This window comes from Schistocerca gregaria, chromosome 4 (genome assembly GCF_023897955.1).
Source record: "Schistocerca gregaria isolate iqSchGreg1 chromosome 4, iqSchGreg1.2, whole genome shotgun sequence".
Classification (NCBI taxonomy): Eukaryota; Metazoa; Arthropoda; class Insecta; order Orthoptera; family Acrididae; genus Schistocerca; species Schistocerca gregaria.
In genome coordinates, this window is record NC_064923.1 from 327,401,196 (window position 1) to 327,423,574 (window position 22,379).

Here is a 22,379-nt window from a genome sequence, read left to right on the forward strand (position 1 = left end):
GATAGATGAAAGGATGTGGGTTTTAAGGGAGAGGGTAAGGAGTCATTCCAATCCCGGGAGCGGAAAGACTTCCCTTAGGGGAAAAAAAGGACAGGTGTACACTCGTGCGCACACACACACACACACACACACACACACACACACACACACACACACATATATATATATCCATCCGCACATACACAGACACAAGCAGACATATTTAAAGGCAAAGAGTGAGGGCAGAGATGTCAGTCGAGGCGGAAGTACAGAGGCAAAGAAGTTGTTGAAAGACAGGTGAGGTATGAGCGGCGGCAACTTGAAATTAGCGGAGGTTGAGGCCTGGCGGATATCGAGAAGAGAGGATATACTGAAGGGCGAGTTCCCATCTCCGGAGTTCGGATAGGTTGGTGTTGGTGGGAAATATCCAGATAACTCGGACGGTGTAACACTGTGCCAAGATGTGCTGGCCGTGCATCAAGGCATGTTTAGCCACAGGGTGATCCTCATTACCAACAAACACTGTCTGCCTGTGTCCATTCATGCGAATGGACAGTTTGTTGCTGGTCATTCCCAAAAACGTGTTAGCAAAGGCAGCTCCTAATTAATTCCAATGTAATTCACAGTTTTGTCCAAAGTATTGTTTGCATACTTATATTTGTTAATTTCATGATTTAAACAAATAATTCGACCTAACTCTTGCAGTAGAAGAAAGTATTAAAAAGAACCCATTTTTCGATGTATTCAGTTAATTTAGTGAGTTACGTTTTAATTGTAATTTCTGTAAATTTAACTTCAAACAACATATAGATTCAGTGCCTATTATTGTGATGATATATAAGGGCCTGAGTTTTGGTCCTTAGACAGTCAGTCCATGGCAGAGTTTCAGTCAAGGAACATTAGAATGACGACAAAGCTTCAACTTAACTGTGAAATCAGTGTTACACAGTTAGGCTGTGTGTAAAACCAATGGCAGTGACAGTGTCTGTTTCCATTCGTACCTGTATATTCTTTAAGAACTGTGGACTATGTGGTTAGGTTTTACTGCCCGTAGATGTTCAACAGGAAACTATTGTAGCTGTATGTGGATGTTCGCCTGCAAACTATTAATGAGGCTTACGACAATTTTAAACAATAGTGCACTGGCCATACATATATAACTGTATTATTCGGGGACTGTGCAAAGTGAAAGTAAAAGTCAATAAACTGTAACTTTGCATCTGTTGGCTACATTATTTACCATAATCAGCGTCCAAATTACAAAACCCATTTTTCAACCAGTGTAGCAACGCAGTACGTTAACACCAAGAGCAACAAATGAAGAAATAAAGCAGCCGGAACCGCTACAAGGGGGATGGCAAGAAGCAGTCACCCTACAGATTTGTTTCCGAGAAAACCCATCATTGATTTGTCTGCTGTTAAACAGTCCATAGATATAAACAATACCCCGGTCAGTTCTTGCAGTGGGGTGGGGGAGACAGCTGCAAAACTATGAATATTCAAAAGAATATACACAATATTGTGACGTGGAATGTACAAGGATTATGCCAAACTGGAAGATTACAGATTGTGGAAAGAGATACCAGCAAACTAAAATCAGATGGGATGTATTTTTCCCTCCTTTCCTGCTGTTGTTTATTTGTAAGGTTTGTGGTGGGTCTTATACTAACACTAGCCTGAACACATGCACACTGTAGGACCTGAGAGAAAAACCAGAAAAACAACTACCACTCTTAAATTGTTCATTACTTCCTTGTTGGTGTGTCATTTAATCCATGGCTTTTGGATTCAGGCACTTGCTGCACAATGACACAAATGACTCCCGCATGACCAGTGGTTGTAATACCATTTTTACTGGTCCCCTTCTTGCCAGCTCCACCACAGCTCCACATTCACTGCATACAAGAAAGGAAAAATACAGTTTCCCTTTCCCACTACATTTATACTTATTCAATTTACTCAGAGCATCTCTCGTCGACAGCTTTCCAATGGTGTGTTGGGATGTTTACAAGTATCCCAAAACATTACACAGAGTATTAGGATTAGCAGAGACTCGATGAAAAGGCATTGGGCTCTTTGAAACAGCTAATAGCAGAACAGTATGTTTGTGGTAGATCAGATAACTCCGCCAGTGGTGTTATCTTGTTAGTAGACAAGGGATGAACTGCCACAGTGATTAAATACAAACCTGTCAGCAACCAAATATAACTAGTGAAATTAAACACTAGATCTTGCAAGCTAAATGTGATACAGGCATGTGCACCTACTTAAACAGCTGATGGTGGAGAGTTAAAAGAATTTTATGAATCTTTTTCTAACTACTTAGACTCAATATCCACAAAGGAGGTTACCATAGTGCAAGGAGATTTTAATGCTAAAGCAGAGAAGAGGGACTCATCAAACGAAGTACTTGGCTGTCATGGTTTAAGCAATAGAAATGATCATGAAAATCTACTTATTCAGTTCTGTAAGGTAAATAAGTTTGTTATAACCAACACCATCCACAAAGACTTTACACCTAGACCTCACCAGGTGCAACATGTCTTAATCAAGTTAACTGTTCCTTGATTGGCTTAAGATGGAATTGTCAATTAGAAACATTAATACTGCTCCTGCTGTCGACTGTAGTTCTGACCATCAGCTTCTATATCTTACGCCGAGAATAAAACTTTCAAAATGTAAAGGAAGACCTCCAAAAGCAAAAAGATTAAAGCAGAAGGCTGGAAATGAAATTTTTAGGCAAGTCCAAGAACACTTTAGACCGATCAGTCAGATAATATGACATCTGTAGAGAAATGCAATTTGCTGAAGGAGAAATTAGTTAAAACAACTGAACAAATAGTCAAGGATTGCAAAAAAGTGAAGAATAAAAGGAACTGCCTTGCTAAGGGAACTATACTAGTTATTGAGGACAGAAAAGCACTGAAGATGGGTATTACAAGGAACTCAGCAGTACCAAAGTTGATGCAGAGAAGTTGCTGAAGAGAGAAAACTAATTGCATCAGGAAACATGTGAGAGAATTCAGGAATTCTGGGATTGAAATGAGACCAGGTGCATGTTCAGTGAAATAAACTAACAAGATTGATCAAACCAAGAACACGGGTGGCAGAAGATGAAGGTGGCTCACCTATAAACAACATAGAACTAGCTCCTGATCGATGAAGAACATACAACAACAGGTTGTAATGAATTAAAATGAAAAATTTGTTAGTGCAAACATTTCACTAGAGAAGGAACCTAATGTCTTAAAACAAGAAGTCTGAAATTGAAAAGTAGCATAGCACCTAGACTTGACCTTATTGCTGCCGAAATGATCAAAGCATTTGGATATTTTGGTTTGGAAATCGTGCACGAAATAGGTAGCAGCATATGAAATAATGGAATGTGGATAGAGGACTGGACCATGAGAAAGGAAACACACAGCATTGTGAGAACTACAGAACGATTTCATTAATTTCACATGCCAGCAAGATTCTTCATCCGTGAAAGCCTGAGAACCTACTTGGATAAAGAAATACCACCAGAGCAAGCTTGGTTTCTGCATAATAAAGAAACATGAGAGCAGATTCTCAATGTCAGACAGCTAATTGAAAAATGTATGGAATTCAATACATCATTAGATCTTTGTTTCTTGGACTATGGAAAGGCTTTCGACTGTGTTCAGTGGAAAGAACTGTGGAGTGTAATAGCAGATATGGGCATTCCTGATCATTCTATTACCCAGGTCAGAGTTCTGTGTATTGATAGTAAGGCAATAATCAGACTAGATAAAACTATTTCAGGTCCTTTTGAATTATGTGAAGGAGTTAAGACAGCAGTGCATTCTATCACCAGTTCTATTCAATGTCTATGGAGAGCATGTGTTGAGAAAAAGTCTTCATGGCTGGACTGGTGTGATCCAAATTGGAGGACGAAGAATCAGTAATTTAAGAGTTGCAGATGACACCACACTGTGTGTAGGATCACATGTGGAAATGAAGGAACCACTGGTTAGAGTTAAGAAAGAAAGAGACACACTTGGATTGTCAATTAATAATAAAAAATATCAATACCAAGATCAAGATTGTGATAATGGACAGAGGTGAGTCACTACCGGCTACTGATGTACTATCAGTATGTAGAAAGTTGATCACATTGTTTACCTGGGTTCAATGATTCAGAAATAGGGTAGGTCTTCAAAGGAAATATGATGTAGAATTGTTTATTTATTTATGTACACGCCAAGTTCCATAGAACCAAACTGATGAGCAAATCTCCAAGGTCATGGAACATGTCAGTACATGAAATTACAACATAAAAGTAATAACACATAAAAACAATGTTTATGAATTCGAAAAAAGTCAGCCCATAAGTTTAAGTAAACACAATCAACAGTATAACAAGTCACATAATTTTTAAAGGAACTCCTCGACAGAATAGAAGAAGTGACCCATGAGGAAACTCTTCAGTTTTGATTTGAAAGCATGTGGATTACTGCTAAGAGTTTTGAATTCGAGTGTAGCTTATTGAAAATGGATGCAGCAGTATACTGCACATCTTTTTGTACAAGAGTTAAGGAAGTCCGATCCAAATGCAGGTTTGATTTCTGCCGAGTATTAACTGAGTGAAAGCTGCTTATTCTTGAGAATATATATATTGAGAGGCCAATGTCAAAATACCCAGACACGTGAACAAGGGTCGACAAGAGGTTTGTGAGCTTACACCACTTATTGCCCAAAGTGCCTGTTTATGAACCAAAAATATCCTTTTAGAATGGGAAGAGTTACCCCAAAATATAATACTGTAAAACATAAGTGAATAAAAATAAACAAAGTAGACTAATTTTCATGTCAATCACTTACTTCAGATACCATTCCAATAGTAAAAATGGCAGCATTAAGTCTTTGAACAAGATCCTAAATGTGGGCTTTCCACGACAGTTTTCTATCTGTCTGAACACCTAGAAATTTAAACTGTTCAGTTTCACTAATCACATGCCCATTCTGTGAAATTAAAACACCAGGTTTTGTTGAATTGTGTGTTAGAAACTGTAAAAACTGCATCTTTCTATGATTTTGTGTTAGTTTATTTTCTATAAGCCATGAACTTGGGTCATGAACTGCACTATTTGAAACTGGGCCAGTGTTGGACACATCATCCTTTACTACCAAGCTAGTGTCATCAGCAAACAGAAATATTTTAGAGTTATCCGTAATATTAGAGGGCACATCATTTATATAAATAAGGAACAGGAGTGGCCCCAACACTGATCCCTGGGGCACCCCCACTTGACTGTACCCCACTCAGACCCCACATCACAGCCATCTCAACATCGTGAATAATGACCTTTTGCTGTCGGTTGTTAAAGTAAGAGGTAAACCATTTGTGAGCTACTCCCCGTATTTGATAATGGTCCAACTTCTGTAGCAATATTTTTTGATCAACAAGATGAAACGCCTTATTTAAATCAAAAAATATGCCTAGCATTCGAAACCTTTTGTTCAACCCATCCATTCACAGAGAAAAGAGAGTATAGCACTTTTAATTGTTAAACGACTTCTAAAGCTGAACTGTACATTTGATAGAATAGAAATAGGTCAAAAATTGTCTATATTATCCTTTTCTCCCTTTTTATAAAGCTTCTTTACTACTGAGTACTTTAATCGTTCAGGAAACTGATCATTCCTAAAGGAAAAATTACAAATATGGCTAAACACAGGGCTAACATGTGGAACGCAATACTTCAATATTCTGCTAGGCACTCCATCATATCCATGAGAGTCCTTAGTCTTCAATGATTTAATTATTCACTCAATCTCCCACTTGTCTGTATCACAGAGGAGTATTTCAGACATCAGTCTCGGAAAGGAATTTGCCAAGAAAGTAGAAACTAAATATTTATTTAATTCACCAGCGATGCTCAGAAAATGATGGTTAAATACTGTACACCTATCTGATTTATCAGTAAAAGAAATATTTTTTTACTATGAACTGACTTTATATCATCGACCTTGTGCTGCCGACTTCCTTCACAATTGACCATATGGTTTTAATTTCATCCTGTGAATTAGCTATTCTATTTGCATACCACATACTGTTTGCCTTCCTAATAACATTTTTAAGCACCTTACAATACTGTTTGTAATGGGCTACTGTAGCTTGATTGTGACTACTTCTAACATTTTGATATAATTCCCACTTTGTTCTACATGATATCCTTATCCCACTAGTCACCCTTCTAGGCTGTCTATTAGCCATCCAGGCTGCCTATTAGTGCTAGTGCTGTGTTTAGAACGTTCTAATGGAAAGTAACTCTCAAAGAGCATGACAAATGTGTTAAGGAAAGCATTATATTTATCATATATGTTATCTACAAACATCCTGCTGCTCTTGTTCCTTGACAAGGTTTAAAAAACTATCCATTGCTGTTGGATTAACTTTCCTGCATAGTTTGCAATTATATGTGACATTTGTTTGACTACAAAAGCCTTAAGGACAGGCAAACCTACGTTTCTAGCATTCGTAGACTTAGAGAAAGCTTTTGACAATGTTGATTGGAATACTCTCTTCCAAATTCTAAAGGTGCAGGGGTAAAATACAGGGAGCGAAAGGCTATTTACAATTTGTACAGAAACCAGATGGCAGTTACAAGAGTCGAGGGACATGAAAGGGAAGCAGTGGTTGGGAAGGGAGTAAGACAAGGTTGTAGCCTCTCCCCGATGTTATTCAATCTCTATATAGAGCAAGCAGTAAAGGAAACAAAAGAAAAATTCGGAGTAGGTATTAAAATCCATGGAGAAGAAATTAAAACTTTGAGGTTCGCTGATGACATCGTAATTCTGTCAGAGACAGCGAAGGACTTGGAAGAGCAGTTGAATGGAAGGATAGTGTCTTGAAAGGAGGATATAAGGTGAACATCAACAAAAGCAAAATGAGGATAATGGAATGTAGTCGAATTAAGTCGGGGTGCTGCTGAGGGAATTAGATTAGGAAATGAGACGCTTAAAGTAGGAAAGGAGTTTTGGTATTTGGGGAGCATAATAACTGATGATGGTCGAAGTAGAGAGGATATAAAATGTAGACTGGCAATGGCAAGGAAAGCGTTTCTGAAGAAGAGAAATTTGTTAACATCGAGTATAGATTTAAGTGTCAGGAAGTCATTTCAGAAGGTATTTGTATGGAGTGTAGCCATGTATGGAAGTGAAACATGGACGATAAATAGTTTGGACAAGAAGAGAATAGAAGCTTTCGAAATGTGGTGCTACAGAAGAATGCTGAAGATTAGATGGGTAGATCACATAACTAATGAGGAAGTATTGAATAGGTTTGGGGATAAGAGAAGTTTGTGGCACAACTTGACCAGAAGAAGGGATCGGTTGGTAGGACATGTTCTGAGGCATCAAGGGATCACAAATTTAGCATTTGAGGGCAGCGTGGAGGGTTAAAATCGTAGAGGGAGACCAAGAGATGAATACACTGAGCATATTCAGAAGGATGTAGGTTGCAGTAGGTACTGGGAGATGAAGAAGCTTGCACAGGATAGAGTAGCATGGAGAGCTGCATCAAACCAGTCTCAGGACTGAAGACCACAACAACAACACAAAAGCCTTTTAGTATTAAAATTTAGCATCATGGTCTGAATGGCCATTCACCCTTTTACTAACAGAATGCCCGTCTAGTAAGGAAGAATAAATAAAAATATTGTCTATGGCTGTGCTACTGTTCTCCTGCACCATTGTTGGAAAAAAAACGCAGTCTGCATCAGATCATATGAATTTAGGAGATCTACCGACATCCTTTTTTTTTTTTTGCACCACCATATACAAAATTTATGTTGAAGTCACCACATATAACTAGTTTTAGGCACTTCCTACAAAGTGAATCAAGAACCCTCTCTAGCTTGAGCAGAGACCCATAAATAAGAATTAGAAGTTTAGTTTCACTAAATTCAACTGCCCCTGTACAACATTCAAATATCTGTTCAGTGCAGCTCTGTGATACGCGTCTATGGACTCAGATGGAATACTGTCTTTTATGTACATAGCCATCGCCACCGCAATCCCGCAAGAAGCTCCTTGTTCTGTGTAGGGATGCTACATTGAAGCTGACAGTAATGCACTAAATAGAGAGTGCTGAAATCTCTGGTATTCCCAGTTTCCCTTTATGGTGCTAAAACATGGACAATGAATTAAAGCTTTTGAGATGTGGACATATAGCAGGTTGCTGAGTACATCATGGATGGACAAATGAACCAACAAATCAAACCTTTAAGAACTCAGGATGGAGAAGAGGCTGTCCAGTATTTGTTTCCAGTTAACCCTGCAGTTCTTTGGTCCCCCCAGTTCAAGGACAGTAGGATAACTTGGAAAAAGAGGATCATCCAAGCTAAAGTTGAAGGGAAATGACTGCAGGGAAGACCACAGAGACAATACCAAATATGAGGCCAGCTACTCAGGGATGCAGGGGACCGGGAAAATTAGAGACGGTCTGTTTAGTGATTCTGTGATGAGTCAACAGCTGTCAACTGCGAAAGATGGAGTGTTGATGATTATGCATAAGATAAAGCTATTTCAAACCATCTATGATAAAATAGTTCATCTGGATACAATCCAGTATGAAGTAGCATTTATGATGCAATTTTACAGCATTTATTGCAAATGTGAATTTTTCAGGTTCCTAGGGATGAAAAATAATGAAATTAAGTAGTGAACTGCACTGTGAAAGCAATAAAATCTTAGTCATCACGCTACATACCTGAAAAAAAGTTAAAACTGTTTTATATTGCGATTTGTAGATGTCTGGAGAGGGGGATTACTGATCCAGGTGGTGAAGTAATGAAATGGCAGTGGGCAGAATGTCATGAGGTCTGATGACAAAGTTGGCCGCTGTGGCCAAGTGGTTCTAGTCGCTTCAGTCTGGAAATGCACGACTGCTACGGTCGCGGGTTCGAATCCTGCCTCAGGCATGGATGTGTGTGATGTCCTTAGGTTAGTTAGGTTTAAGTAGTTCTAATTTCTGGAGGGCTGATGACCTCAGATGTCAAGTCCCATAGTGCTGAGAGCCATTTGAACCATTAGATGATAAATGTAGTAAACATACTACAGAAGTAGTGCTTCTAGATGATAAAAGAAAGACAGTAAAAGAAAGAATAATATGTGAAATAATAATAATAATAATAATAATAATAATTTACTGGGTTCTGCATGAATCATCAGCCAACGCAGCTGACAGTTCGACTAGTGATGAAATATGAAATCCAACATAGTGATCTCATTTGCTGGGTTTACTGTTGTATTATCACCACCACCATGTATTTTCTAAAAATGCAACCCATGAGTGTGACTGTACATGTATTGATTTACACATTATGATGTTGCCCCTTGGTAAACAAATATGGATAGTGCATATGGTGTTTAGTTGTAGCATCTCAAGTTTTCAAAACTTCCTTCTGCTGAATGAATATTAGGTTTGGGGATATTTTGTCCAAATTTTAAGGTATTTAGTTTCTACAGTTTAAAAAATTTGTGCAACATGGTTGTTAACTTTCTCGTAAATTAAAGCGACCGGCTGCAGGCCAAAGCATTTCTTATTGCTTAGGTAATACATAGCTTGTTAAATAAATGGCAGTATGAGAAGAGAGAAATGTGCAATACATCAACATTGAAAATTTGTTTTCTTAGGTCCAATTATCAGTGGAAGATATGGAAACGATTTTGGATACTCTGTTATATGATGGAAAAGTTGAACGTTCACTATCTGCTGAGGGAAATTTTCTATACAGAGCCATTAAAAGTTTGCTACCTCCACCAGGAACTGTGACTATGCCATGTGGAGTGTGCCCTGTAAGTACAAACTGTCAGTTTGTGAACAGAATGTTGTTAAACTGTCTTAATGGCATTAAGTGTGTATTAATGCTCTGTATAATGTGAATTAATGTATTTAAGCAACTGCAATTTTACTGTTAAATGGAAAAAGTAGGATGAGGATTCTGTTCTTAACTTCAGGAGTTTTTATTGCAGTTAAATATAACAAACAATATTAGGAAAGTGATAAGTTACTACTCACTGTAAAGATGACCTGTTGAGTTGCAGACAGGCACAACAAAAAGACTGTTACACATTACAGCTTTTGGCCAAGACACAAACAAAACAAAACAAAACAAAACAAAACAAAACAAAACACACACACACACACACACACACACACACACACACAGTGGGGACGGGGGGGGGGGGGGGGGGGGGAGAGAGAGAGAGCGCGCGCGCTAGCTCTGGTCGGAGCTGCCAGTGGTGATGGTCGTGTGTGTGTGAGGAATGTTCTTGGTTTTTTTTTTTTTTTTTTTTTTTTTTTTTTTTTTTTTTTTTTTTTTTTTGTGTGTGTGTGTGTGTGTGTGTGTGTGTGTGTGTGTGTGTGTGTGTGTGTGTGTGTGTGTGTGTGTGTGTGTTTTTTCTTTGCTGATAAAGGCTTTGGCCGAAAGCTATAATGTGTTATGGTCTTGGCTGTGTTGATATTTCAACCTGAAGTTTCCATTGTTTTGTTAAATATGACTGTTATTTAGCTACTCACAACAATAGATTAAAAGTTGAAACACTTTGTGGGCAGATGAAAAGCTCTCAGTATACCAGCTATGTGGTAAGAATGAAATTTGATGATATTTTTGCGCGAGTCATACTACTTGAGTGGCAAATCCAGCATTGAAAACATTTGTCACTGGTTCCCAGCTGATAACATGCAGTAAGCTTTATTGTGGCACACAGTATTGACTGGGTATGTGTGTGACAGACAAAAAGCACTTTAAACTGTGTGTGTTCTGTGGTGCATATAACTGAGAAACACAGTGTGTATCAGGAAACAAGAATGTAAGCCGAGGAATGTAGAAACCTGTATAAAAATTCTCACAGTGTCAAGACGAATGGAATGGAAACTGAGAAGGAGACACTTATTAACTAATGGTATCTATCAAAGTTTAGTAGTAGTAACAAAAATACATATATTGCTACTCACCACATAGAGGAGGTGTTGAGTAACAGACAGGTGCATTTAAAAGTAGAGTAAGCTACCAGGCAAAGTCTTTTCTTCAGATTTGTAAAAAGAACACACAGCACACACTGCACAGTGAGACATGCATGCCAGAGTGCCTAGAAATCGTTGTGGCTGTGTGTGTGCAGAGTGTGATACAGTGTGTTGAATAGCAATCTATCCTATGTCTGATTATTCTTTCACCTTGTATTTTCCATTGTTTACTTTGAGGTTTACTTCTGCATGTTTGGCTCTAATTGTATGGAACTGAATATCTCTAATTTACTTAGGGAAGCAAAATAAATATATCTGTGGAATGTGTAATATTAGCAAGACAAACAGTATGTGACAGCAATTTTTTTATTTTTGTTTAATTGTTTTGTTACAAAGCTTGAAGAGAGAACCTTATAAGAAACCTTTCACTGGCTTTCGTTCATAGAGACATGGTTGAAATTCCTGGTGTATTGAGATTTGGAAAGAGGCTATGAAAGGCATTCCTGCTGATAGAAAACATTGCATCTCCCTAGGCAATAAACTTTCCAAATACCTGAGAAGTTTATAAAATATACCAGTTGCACACCATTAAGGACACTAAAGAATTGGAGGAGAAGTGGGGAAAAATGATCATGCTGAGGTTGAGGAGAAAGTGAAGTATGGCACACGAAATGCTATTACTTTTCTCAGATTGTCATCAGTGCATAAGACATTCTCTTGGGAATATTGGCATCATGTTAGCACTGTCCTGGGAGAATGCCATCTGGCCATAGGTGCTTGGTTTATGCAGTGGATTTCAGATGGTTCTTGCTGAAGTAGGTAGCTCTGACAGCATTTGCTCTGTTGTTTATAATGATTTCAGTACTTTCAGTGTCCTGCATCAACAACATAGAAGCTTAGTTTAATATACTGAAAACAGTGTCTGTCTTCAATATATTGGCTTCAACTAATCATGTTGTAGTGGTCTACCCTCTTCAGACATTGGAGAGGTCTCCATATGTTCATACCCTTTTTCCTGTCCCATTTCAATGACGTACAAGGTCTGTTAAAAAAAATTCTGGAACATTTGTAATTTCACACCAAGGGTGTGTTGGAATGAAATGCGGTTGGCATCCCTGCACATGCTTGTGTAACTGCTGGGAGTGTCCTTGTTTTATGTCTGTTAGTTATTGTACAGTGCTGTATTGAGTAGAATGTTGTGTTGCAGAGTTAACAAATTTTGAGATGGTAGAGTTAGAGTAGTAACGCGCCTACATTAAATTTTGAAACTCAAGAAAACCTTTGCAGAGACACACCAAATGATGCAGGAAGCTCACGGTGATGAGTGCTTAGGCTGTATTTGGTGTTACAAATGGTTCAAATGACTTAAAAATGGCCAAATAGAAGTTCAAGATGATCCTCAATTAGGATGTCCTTTGACATCTACTGACAATGTCAATGAAATTGTGTGTGCCAGTCAAATACTGACTGACTGAGAGATTGCAGAAGAATATAACATTTCAGTTGGGACATGTCATGAAATACTGACACAGCACCTTGGAATGGATTGTGTTGCCACCAAGTTCGTCCCACTGCTCGTGAGTCTAGACCAGAAAGACCTTAGCCTCACAATCTGTGTAGAGATTTTGGATTGCACAAATGACAACAAGATGTTTGTTAAGAGAATCATAACTGGTGAAGACACAGGGTCTATGGCTATGACGTTGAGACCGAGGACAAACTTCTCAATGGGTCGGAAAATATTCTCCTGTACCAAAAAATGCTTACAGGTAGGTCAAATTTCAAATACATGCTGATAATTTTCTATGACCTAGAAGCATTAGTTCATCATTAGGAATTCATGCCACAGGGACAAACTGTTAATGGATGGCACTATCGGGACATGTTGCAACACCTGCGAGAAGGAGATGGTCTGAAACACAACAAGACAATTCATGGCTCTTGCATCACTATAACACACTCGCACATTCATCCCTGTTGGTATGTGACTATTGCACAAAAAATGAAATCGCTGTTTATCCTCATTCCCCATGCTCTCCACACCTGGCCCCTGCAGACTTCTTTTATTTTCAGAGTTGAAAATCCCAAGGAAAGGACGAAGATTTGCAACAAGAGATTAGATAAAAGAAATTCACAGGCAGCACTTCACAGTCCAGCAAGAGGCATACCAAGACTGCTTCTGAAAGTGGAAATGGTGTCGGGAGTGGTGTATCAATTGTGGAGGAGAGTGTTTCAAAGGAGACTGTGTACAATAAGTGAAAGACAGGCATAGAAAAATTTTGTGGACAGAGTTCCGGAATATTTTGAATAGACCTTGTGTTCATAATACTGTATGTAGTGTAGGCAGGCACCTCTTTCACTGCAATTAGAAACTAATAGCTGGATATGTGTAATCCTGTGAAATTTCTGATAGAGAGATTGCAAATTTGAAACATTGGTTCTTCCAGTGATTTGATAAACCCTCAATATCATGTATGTGGATAAACATGCTGAAGATAAATTAGCCTTGATAACAGTTTTACACACTTCAAATGTGAAACATGCCCTAGCAAATGTTCTGTGGGTGAATAATTTATAACAAAATTGCTGACTTCTCCTTTTTGAAAGTTACTCCAAAAGTTTTGAAACTGCCATAAAATTTGTACTGTTCCATTCCTAATGTTTTGAAATCCAAACTGTATGTACCAATGCATACTCTCATATGCACTTTAGACCATGCATCCTTAGGAATAAATTTGATGTAGACGTAATCACTACTGGTGGCTTAAAATGATGCCAACGAATGGTTGATTTCAATTTTGAGGAGGAGTGAAGCACACAAGGCCATACATGGGTGGTAAGATAAACATGGAAGCGTTTAGATTCAGAACTTTTCCATAGTGGCTTTTGGTGTAGTTGATGTTAATGAATGGTTAGGATTCGGGCCCAACTTCAGCTGCTTTTCATGAAGCTTAATGCTTATCAGTATAGCAGTTCATGGTTCCTGCCTGCATTCTTGAAGTGCGCAGCATAAAAAATACATTAAATTCTTGTTGGACAAGGGTAATTGGGAAAAATCCTGACTTATGTCTCATGCCATACTTATGGGTCAAATACCAACTTCAAGAAGTCTTCTTTTATCAACAAACAGGGTGTGTACAACCCGGGACAACCAGGAAAAACCCGGGAATTTTTTCATCCAGGAGAAAACCAGGATAAACCCGGGAATTTTTCATTGTTTTAGTTTTCAGTTAAATTTTTGTGATTTTAACAGGTAAGAACCAATACTCTAACAAAGGATATTACTGTATCCTGCTTCTGCAGAATAATACTGCAGCAACAAAACATGAACGAGAGAAGAAAAGAAAAAAAAGCTTAAGTCACAAAGGAAATACGCCATATACAACAATAAAACACAGTGCTCATACAAGCAGTTTTCCAACTGCAAAATGTGTCAAAGGCTTTGGGAAAACTATGTAATACTTCCTAACAACAAATTGCCTTCGATAACTGTGACGTCACAACTGTTTACTTTAGATTCGTTTGAATAGTTGCGGGTGGGCTCGTTTATGTGCAGTTGCGTCGTGTATGAGTAGTACCTTCTCCCACTTCTGACTACAGACGTGTGGTTGGGTGCCACCATCTAACATTGCCCCGGTTTGGAAATATCGGAGATCCGGGGCTGATCATCAGAGCAGTCTGAGTTGTAGTGGGGAGTCTCCACGTGAACCGTGTTTACGTTTAGTGATTTTGCTGTTTCCTCTTCATTTATTGCTCTCACATTAAATGAAAACAAAACATATCTATGGCTGGAGCTATCAAATGAGTTAAAACATGTTCGCATAATTACGAAAGGCTAAAATATGTTATTAGTTTCAGGTTTTACTTCCACCTTTCTGAGACTCAAGCATTAATCGCCTTGCTGCAATGAAGTTATTTTTCTCAGTTTGCTAAAGAAATTTGGCTTTTATTAATTAAGTGTTTAATTCCGTATTATGGGCTAGTTTCAACTGTTCGCTGCATTTCAAAAGTTCGTGTTTTCATCTTCTAGCGCGTATGGTATTATGCCATAATAAAGAACCAAACACGAGATAATACAGTACCGGTACTCAATTTTACATCCGAATGTGTACTTTAAGTCGAATTACGCATTTTAGTATGGTTCACAAAATTCTGATGTTCTTGGAGTATCCTCTGATGTCTCGTTTCTTTTATGACATAGTGTAAGATCTTTTAATGTTTTACACTAGGAACATACGGGCTTCCTGCATCATCGTAGCTGCGCAAGCGCGGTGACGCCTGTTTCTGGCGCTCTCTGGCAATTACTGAAACGAACCTGTTTCTAACAGGTCACGGGAAAATATTGCGAATGGTTGTTTGAAAATCGTTACTTTCAAAGTAAATTTCCTTTTATTTAAGATGAATTATGTGGGAGAATATACGATGAATTTCTTTAATCACAGAGCATTTGACTCACTCACAAATCAAGTCTTTGAGGATGTACATTTAGAAAAATTTCGAGCTCAGATCATCAGACATTTATGTCTTTATTAAAAATTTTACTGACATTTGCGTGATGTACCTTAAAGTGTAACACGCACAAAAAAAAAAAAATCAATATTTGCTTCTCTTGCAGCTTATTAATCTTAGAGACCAATATTATATGTGAAAGCTTTTCACACTGTGTGTGTTAATTTAAACCATTAACTTTTCCTATTCGTGTGTACGCGTTACTCAAGTGATATTGCTATCGGCTGAGTACATGACGTATCTCACGCTAGAAGATCCGCTGTCATCAGCTGGTGAGATCACGTGACGAGATGACTAGCTACAAAAGCGCATTGCAGTGTTTATTTTGATGCTTCAGAAAGTAACATGCGGCGTTTGATGGAATTTTAATTTACCTTTTCGTAATACAAAAATATGCAGCGTACATGTTGCTGGACATAAGATCTTTACAATTTATTTATTTTTTAAATCAGAGTTTGGTTTTCTAGAGATCCAAGAAGTTTTATGCTGGTGTATAAAACCATAACAATTCAAAGAATTGATAAGTTTTACAGTTCCGAGGAAAACTATACTTTCACATAACACGGAAAAAATGTATTTTCACCTGGGAGAAAGTGTAATTTTAACCGGGAAATCCGGGAATTTTTGTTTTCTTGTCCGCATACACACCCTGACAAAGGACAGTGATTGTCCAAGATAATATTTGGAGTCTCACCACATTTGAAATTCAGCTTGATAGCAGATAGCACTTGAATAATGTATAGAGCATTACAGTGGAGGTCCTTTTGGGTTTAATTTATTGAAATGTACAATAGTAAAGTAGATGGGTATGAGTGTGGGTATGGTTACTGCATATCTTTTGTGGGAAAGTGACAAAGAACAAGCACAGTCATTGAGTAAGATAATTTGTTTTTTAGGTTCTTCTGCCAGCATTCGGCATCGTTGTCTGAAGATGATTAGTTGTAGGTGCTCCATCAGAATATGTCAAGTTAAGGAAGGACCATCTACTACAACACCACAGATTCTCTGATTTTCTTAATTTCAGTTTTTGAATTAGCATTTGTACTAGTGCAGTGACATTTTATATGTTGTCATATATTACAAGTTCCTTAAATGTTCTCAGTTACTGCACATACTAAGAAATCAGCAGTGGCCCTTGATCCCAATATAAATCTTTGAACATCTTTGAATACACCTCTAAGATGATAAAAAATTTTAATGTGATTCTCAGAAAGCTGATTGTCTTGAGAAACATTCATTTTGTAAGTTTTTGTATATTGCCAGACAATGAAAATGAAATACTTGTAACATATAAAATTGTGGTTGATTGCTGGTTGCTTATCAGCAGATTAAACACCACAAACTTAACTTTTTTTTCCATGTGACCACCTCCTCTATATAAACCTGACAGAATATCGAGTACACTCCATTATTACATCATTTGGCATTGGTAGTATTAATGCAGATTGATTCATCTGAAAAATGTGCTAAAATGATAAAGTATGTAAGAAATAATGTAAAAGAAGCCAGTGCTTATCTCTTGGGTTTGTGAACTAAAAGTTATTTTTTGTTTCAGGTATCACATTTTTGTAATGAAATTGGATCCGTCAATCCAAGAAAGTGTGTTTATATGAAAGAATGGCTGGAGTAATGAATTCCGTTTGCTGTACTGTATATTGAAGCAGAAAATCCTTTTGAGTGGAAGAAACCAATCACCCTTCTTTGTAAACATTATTGTCTCGTTAATAAAAATTTCATAAGATCTAGTACAGAGCTTTTTATTAAATTTTCTACTCTCAATTAAAAACTCCAGAAGGGGAAAAATGATCCATTTTATTTCTTTTATCGATATCCTTTTGCAGGAATATTATAAAGAAAGCTGTTGTGATTAAAAGTTAATTTAAAAAAATTGTCTGCCAGATGGAATAAAGTTGTAACGAACAGTCTCTTATGTTACTTGTTATTGGAGCTGTAATATTACTGATAAATTGTTTAATGCCTAGCAGAATACAGAATGATATATGGCGATTGTGTGTGTCACTGTTTAGGGCAATGTTACATTTTCATTCCAGAGAAAACTCATGTTTATCACTATTAACAACACTTGTCTCATGGACATTAAACCTTCATGGTCTTGTTGCAAACCCCTAAATTCACATTAGTTCTCAAAGAAAACAACATGCTTTAGGGCTCCATGCTGAGTGTTGCATTCTTCCACTTCGCCATTGGTGAGCTACTGGCCTGCTTTGGACTAGTGATCAGTGCCATCCTACATTTTGATGACTTGTGCATTTGGTAAGCTCCCAATCTGTAACCTTGGCAAACAGCAGCTCCGAGGTGCCATCCAAAAGGCCTGCATTGGATTGTTACCCACGGCTTCCGGCTCTTTCCCACAAAAAATGCAAGTTGTGCATTTATGTTGTCATGTGCTAGTCCATATTGACCCAGCACTTGGACATTGTTGCATTGTTTCAATTTTTGATCTTTGATCAAAAGCTGACCTGTACTCATCAATGAAAGACTAGTTACATGTAAAAGCTTATGCTCTCTGCTTCCTTACGCATACTTAGTGTGGATCATGCTGCTCTATTCCATATTTATCAGGCCCTTGTCATGTCCTTAAGGGGATATACTTAACAGATTTATGGCTCTACAGCATCTTTGGCTCCACCAATGTGGAGTCAGACTGGCCACTGGTACCTTCCATAGTAGTCCAATAGAAAGCCTTTTTGTCAAAGTGGGTACCTCTCTTCTTCAGTACTGAGAGTAGCAACTCTTTCTCACTTACGCAATCACAATCCAATACAGTCATCCAACCTATCAACTCCTTTTTCCATACAGAAGACATTGACACCAGCTGTCTGGTGGGATTACAATTGCAATGCTCCTTGAGGCCCTCCGCCAGGACTTACGCCCGGACCCCTTAGAATGCCTTCAGTTGCCCCATGACCTTTTTGTGTGTCTTCCTTTGAATTCTTCAGGAGCACCAGGGTGCTACTGTCATTTACACTGACAGCTCTAACCATGGGTAGGACAGGATATGCTTTTACATCTCTCTCCAGGTAGATGTAATATTAATTTTAATAATCAACAGCCTCAGTGGCACCGTTTACCTAGAATTAACCTAGGTTTCAGTCGGGATAACATGACCCTCTTCAGAATAACAGTAACTAACATTTGTCCATAGTGGACATTGTCAAGCTAACACTACAAATCCATAAATTATCACCAGACTGTAAAACTTATCTGAAACTGCCTCGGCCCCACTTTGCGACTGCGATGCGGCAGCCAAGAGTGCTGTACTGTGTTCCAATACAGCACTTGTGGCTGCTGCATCGCGGTCGCGATAGTTGTCAGATGTCACCACTTCCAAAGACTGGGCCCTTATTTTGTACTCGTTCATTAATGGGGATTTTCACCTTATTATATGCAGTAGGTTACACTTACTAATATTGAGAGATAACTGCCAGTCATTACACAACACACATTTTTCTGCAAATCCTCATTGATTTGTTCACAACTGTTGTGTAGACTACAACATCATCAGCAAACAGTGTAATGCCACTGTCAATACCATCAACCAGATCATTTATGTAAATCGTAAAAAGCAGCAGACCTATTATGCTTGTTTCTGTTGAAGTCGCCCCATTCAGGATGACATACTGCTCTTTTTTCTGTTAGAAAACTTTCTATCCAACCACATATGTCATTGGATAGACGGTAAGCAAGCACTTTTTGGGGCAAGCGACAGTAGTGCGGAACTGAGTCAAACACCTTTAGATAATCTAGAAATATCGCATCAACTTGGGAATCCTCCCCACTCCACCAAGAGTGTCTTTCCGCCGTCCACCTAACCTTCGTAACCTCTTGGTTCATCCCTATGAAATCCCCAAACCGCCTTCCCTACCCTCTGGCTCCTACCCTTGCAACCGCCCCCAGTGTAAAACCTGTCCTATGCACCCTCCCACCACCACCTACTCCAGTCCTGTAACCCGGAAGGTGTACACGATCAAAGGGAGAGCCACGTGTGAAAGCACCCACGTGATTTACCAACTGACCTGCCTGCACTGTGACGCTTTCTATGTGGGAATGACCAGCAACAAACTGTCCATTCGCATGAATGGACACAGGCAGACAGTGTTTGTTGGTAATGAGGATCACCCTGTGGCTAAACATGCCTTGATGCATGGCCAGCACATCTTGGCACAGTGTTACACCGTCAGAGTTATCTGGATACTTCCCACCAACACCAACCTATCCGAACTCCGGAGATGGGAACTCGCCCTTCAGTATATCCTCTCTTCTCGATACCCGCCAGGCCTCAACCTCCGCTAATTTCAAGTTGCCGCCGCTCATACCTCATCTGTCTTTCAACAACTTCTTTGCCTCTGTACTTCCACCTCGACTGACATCTCTGCCCTTACTCTTTGCCTTTAAATATGTCTGCTTGTGTCTGTGTATGTGCAGATGGATATGTGTGTGTGTGTGTGTGTGCGAGTGTACACCTGTCCTTTTTTTCCCCTAAGGGAAGTCTTTCCGCTCCCGGGATTGGAATGACTCCTTACCCTCTCCCTTAAAACACACATCCTTTTGTCTTTTCCTCTCCTTCCTGAAGAAGCAACCATCGGTTGCGAAAGCTAGTAATTCTGTGTGTGTGTTTTGTTCATGTGCCTGTCTGCCGGCGCTTTCCCGTTTGGTAAGTCTTGGAATCTTTGTTTTTCATTTTGTAGTCTTTCATTCTCGAGTATTATTTATCATTAAGAACATGTAGGGATACATATCGCTCTTCCAGAGTGATATGTAACACCACATGGTATGCAATGTCAACGTAAACAGGACAAGAAATGTAGTGGATTTTCAGAAGGACTAGCAGTTACACTTGCATTCATAGGCAAACAACATGTGTCCTATAATACTGTGAATCACTTGAGAATGCCAGAAGACAGTTTTTATTAGATGTTTTGTTTATACTCTTTGATGGATACCATGAGGTGTAAATAGTGAGGTAAGTTGTAATGATGGCTAAAAGTATTATACACATGAAAATAAATGTTGAGACTTGTTCTGGTTTCACACACATGTTGTAAGCAACTGCTTATATAAAGGCCCAGTCAATAAATATGCAGAAAAGTTTCAAAGTTTGTGCTGCTCTGCAATTTTTTGTTGGTGTCCTAGAGCTATTATCAGATGGGCTTGGTGCACTTGCCTTGTAAACACACTGTTGGGATTCAGTAAAATAAGATGGCAGTAGTCTTGCAGGTTTGCATCAATGTGGACTTCTGGCAGCTGAAGGGTTGAAACCAACTGAAATTCTCCTTTGGTTCATAGTGCAATATGGTGAAAGCTGTTCGAGTCGAACTTGAGTGTACTAGTGGGCATTGTTAGTTCAAATGGGATTTAACAAGTGTTGAAGATCCACCATGCCCAGGACACGCACCCTGTGCAGTCTTGGAAAACAACACTGGGAGAGTTGATGAATTGATACAAGAAAACAAGTGTATTATGGTGACTGATATTGCAGGAATGATGAACATGTCTGATGAGCCAACCATATTGTTCATGAGTTCCAGGTTGTACAAGGCTGAAGGGGATGCAGTTCTTCACCATATTGTAATTGGAGATGAAAGTTGGTTGCATTTTTAATCCACTGGAAGAAGCTCTTAGTGGCTCAAGGTTTGCTGATGATGAGGAAATCAAGCAGCAGTGCATAGCTGGTTACGCACATGCCCCCAAGGATTCTTTGCATATGAAACTGAGAAGCTTGACCAGTGTTGACATAAATGCATAGAACTTGAGGGGAATTAGGGTGAAAAATAAATAGTGTTTTATTCTGTTCTCCTATAGGTCCTTTCAAAACAATTATGGTCTTTTATTGAAGAAGTCTTATCAATACTGGTGGAAAAAGTTACCAGTTTCTGTGCATTGTCAGCAAGTGGGATACTTCACATCATGTGGTTTTTGATTTACTGCCACCTGAAGCGATTCAGGAAAATCACAGAAAAACTAAATCGGGATGGCCAGACATGGGTTTGAACCATCATTCTTCTAAATGCAAGTCCAGTGTGCTAACCACTGCACCATCTATCTCACTCAATACCTGCTGCTGTTATGTATCAGCATGTACCACAATGCATAAGTCAATTGTCTTCTGTGCTTTGAAGAGCCCATGGATAACATTCTTGTTGCCTTGCTGGCCTGTGTGCCCTGTGATGTATGGCGAACAGCAGTACACGTGTGTGTCTGTAGATTCTATACTCCATAACAAGATTGTGGTTTTGGAGTATATGTTTCCTCAGTTTGTTGTGGTCTTATCTTGAATTAATAACTGTTATGCTGCAGTATGCCCCATCTATCCACTGTTAGCATGCTACAGTTAATAGCGACCTCTTTCGTCATCACATTGTTGGCATGGTAAAAGACTGACACACAGGTTTCTCCTGAACTGAGTGTCCACAATGTATCCTTGACAAGGTAGCATGTGCCTGCACGACCTTTGCCATGCAACATTCATTGGACATTTATGATTTGCCCACAATCTAATGCACTAATATTGTGAATCTTCACCATCCTCAACTAGGCTTATCGTGATGAACAGTATGAGGCCTTATGATATGTGACTGTCATACATGGTGCCAAAGAGTTCAAATTTCTCTCTTCCTGGATAATGATGTCTTACCTGCTAAATAAATGTTATTCAGAATGCTTGACAGAGTGACATCCTATTTTGTTCTGATTGTAAATTGGCCATTGAGAGACAGTTGACCTTGTGTAGTGGGGCATAAAAATAAGAATGGCTAGTCTGCAGAAGGCACATTCTCTCCCTGCACATGCAACAAAGCTGGGAATGTGTGTAGTGTAAATTACAGAAGAAGCAAATGAAAATGTTCAGCACTTCCCTGTTTCACAGTGACTACTCACA

The 22,379-nt window shown here is 38.8% G+C and overlaps 1 protein-coding gene across 3 annotated transcripts in view; it reads left to right on the forward strand.

Moving 5' to 3' along the window:
• The window catches only part of LOC126365742 (DNA-directed RNA polymerase III subunit RPC6), an 89,473-nt gene extending 72,247 nt beyond the window's left edge, over positions 1-17,226 (forward strand). For 2 of the 3 annotated variants that reach the window (XM_050008193.1, XM_050008194.1), the window contains 2 exons: positions 9,640-9,801; positions 17,037-17,226. In XM_050008193.1, coding sequence (XP_049864150.1) covers positions 9,640-9,801; positions 17,037-17,111 — 237 coding nt within the window. In that variant the 3' untranslated portion in view covers positions 17,112-17,226. The remainder of the gene's footprint in view (positions 1-9,639; positions 9,802-17,036) is intronic. The other variant, XM_050008195.1, reaches the window with a different exon arrangement.
• The last annotated feature ends 5,153 nt before the right edge of the window (positions 17,227-22,379 follow it).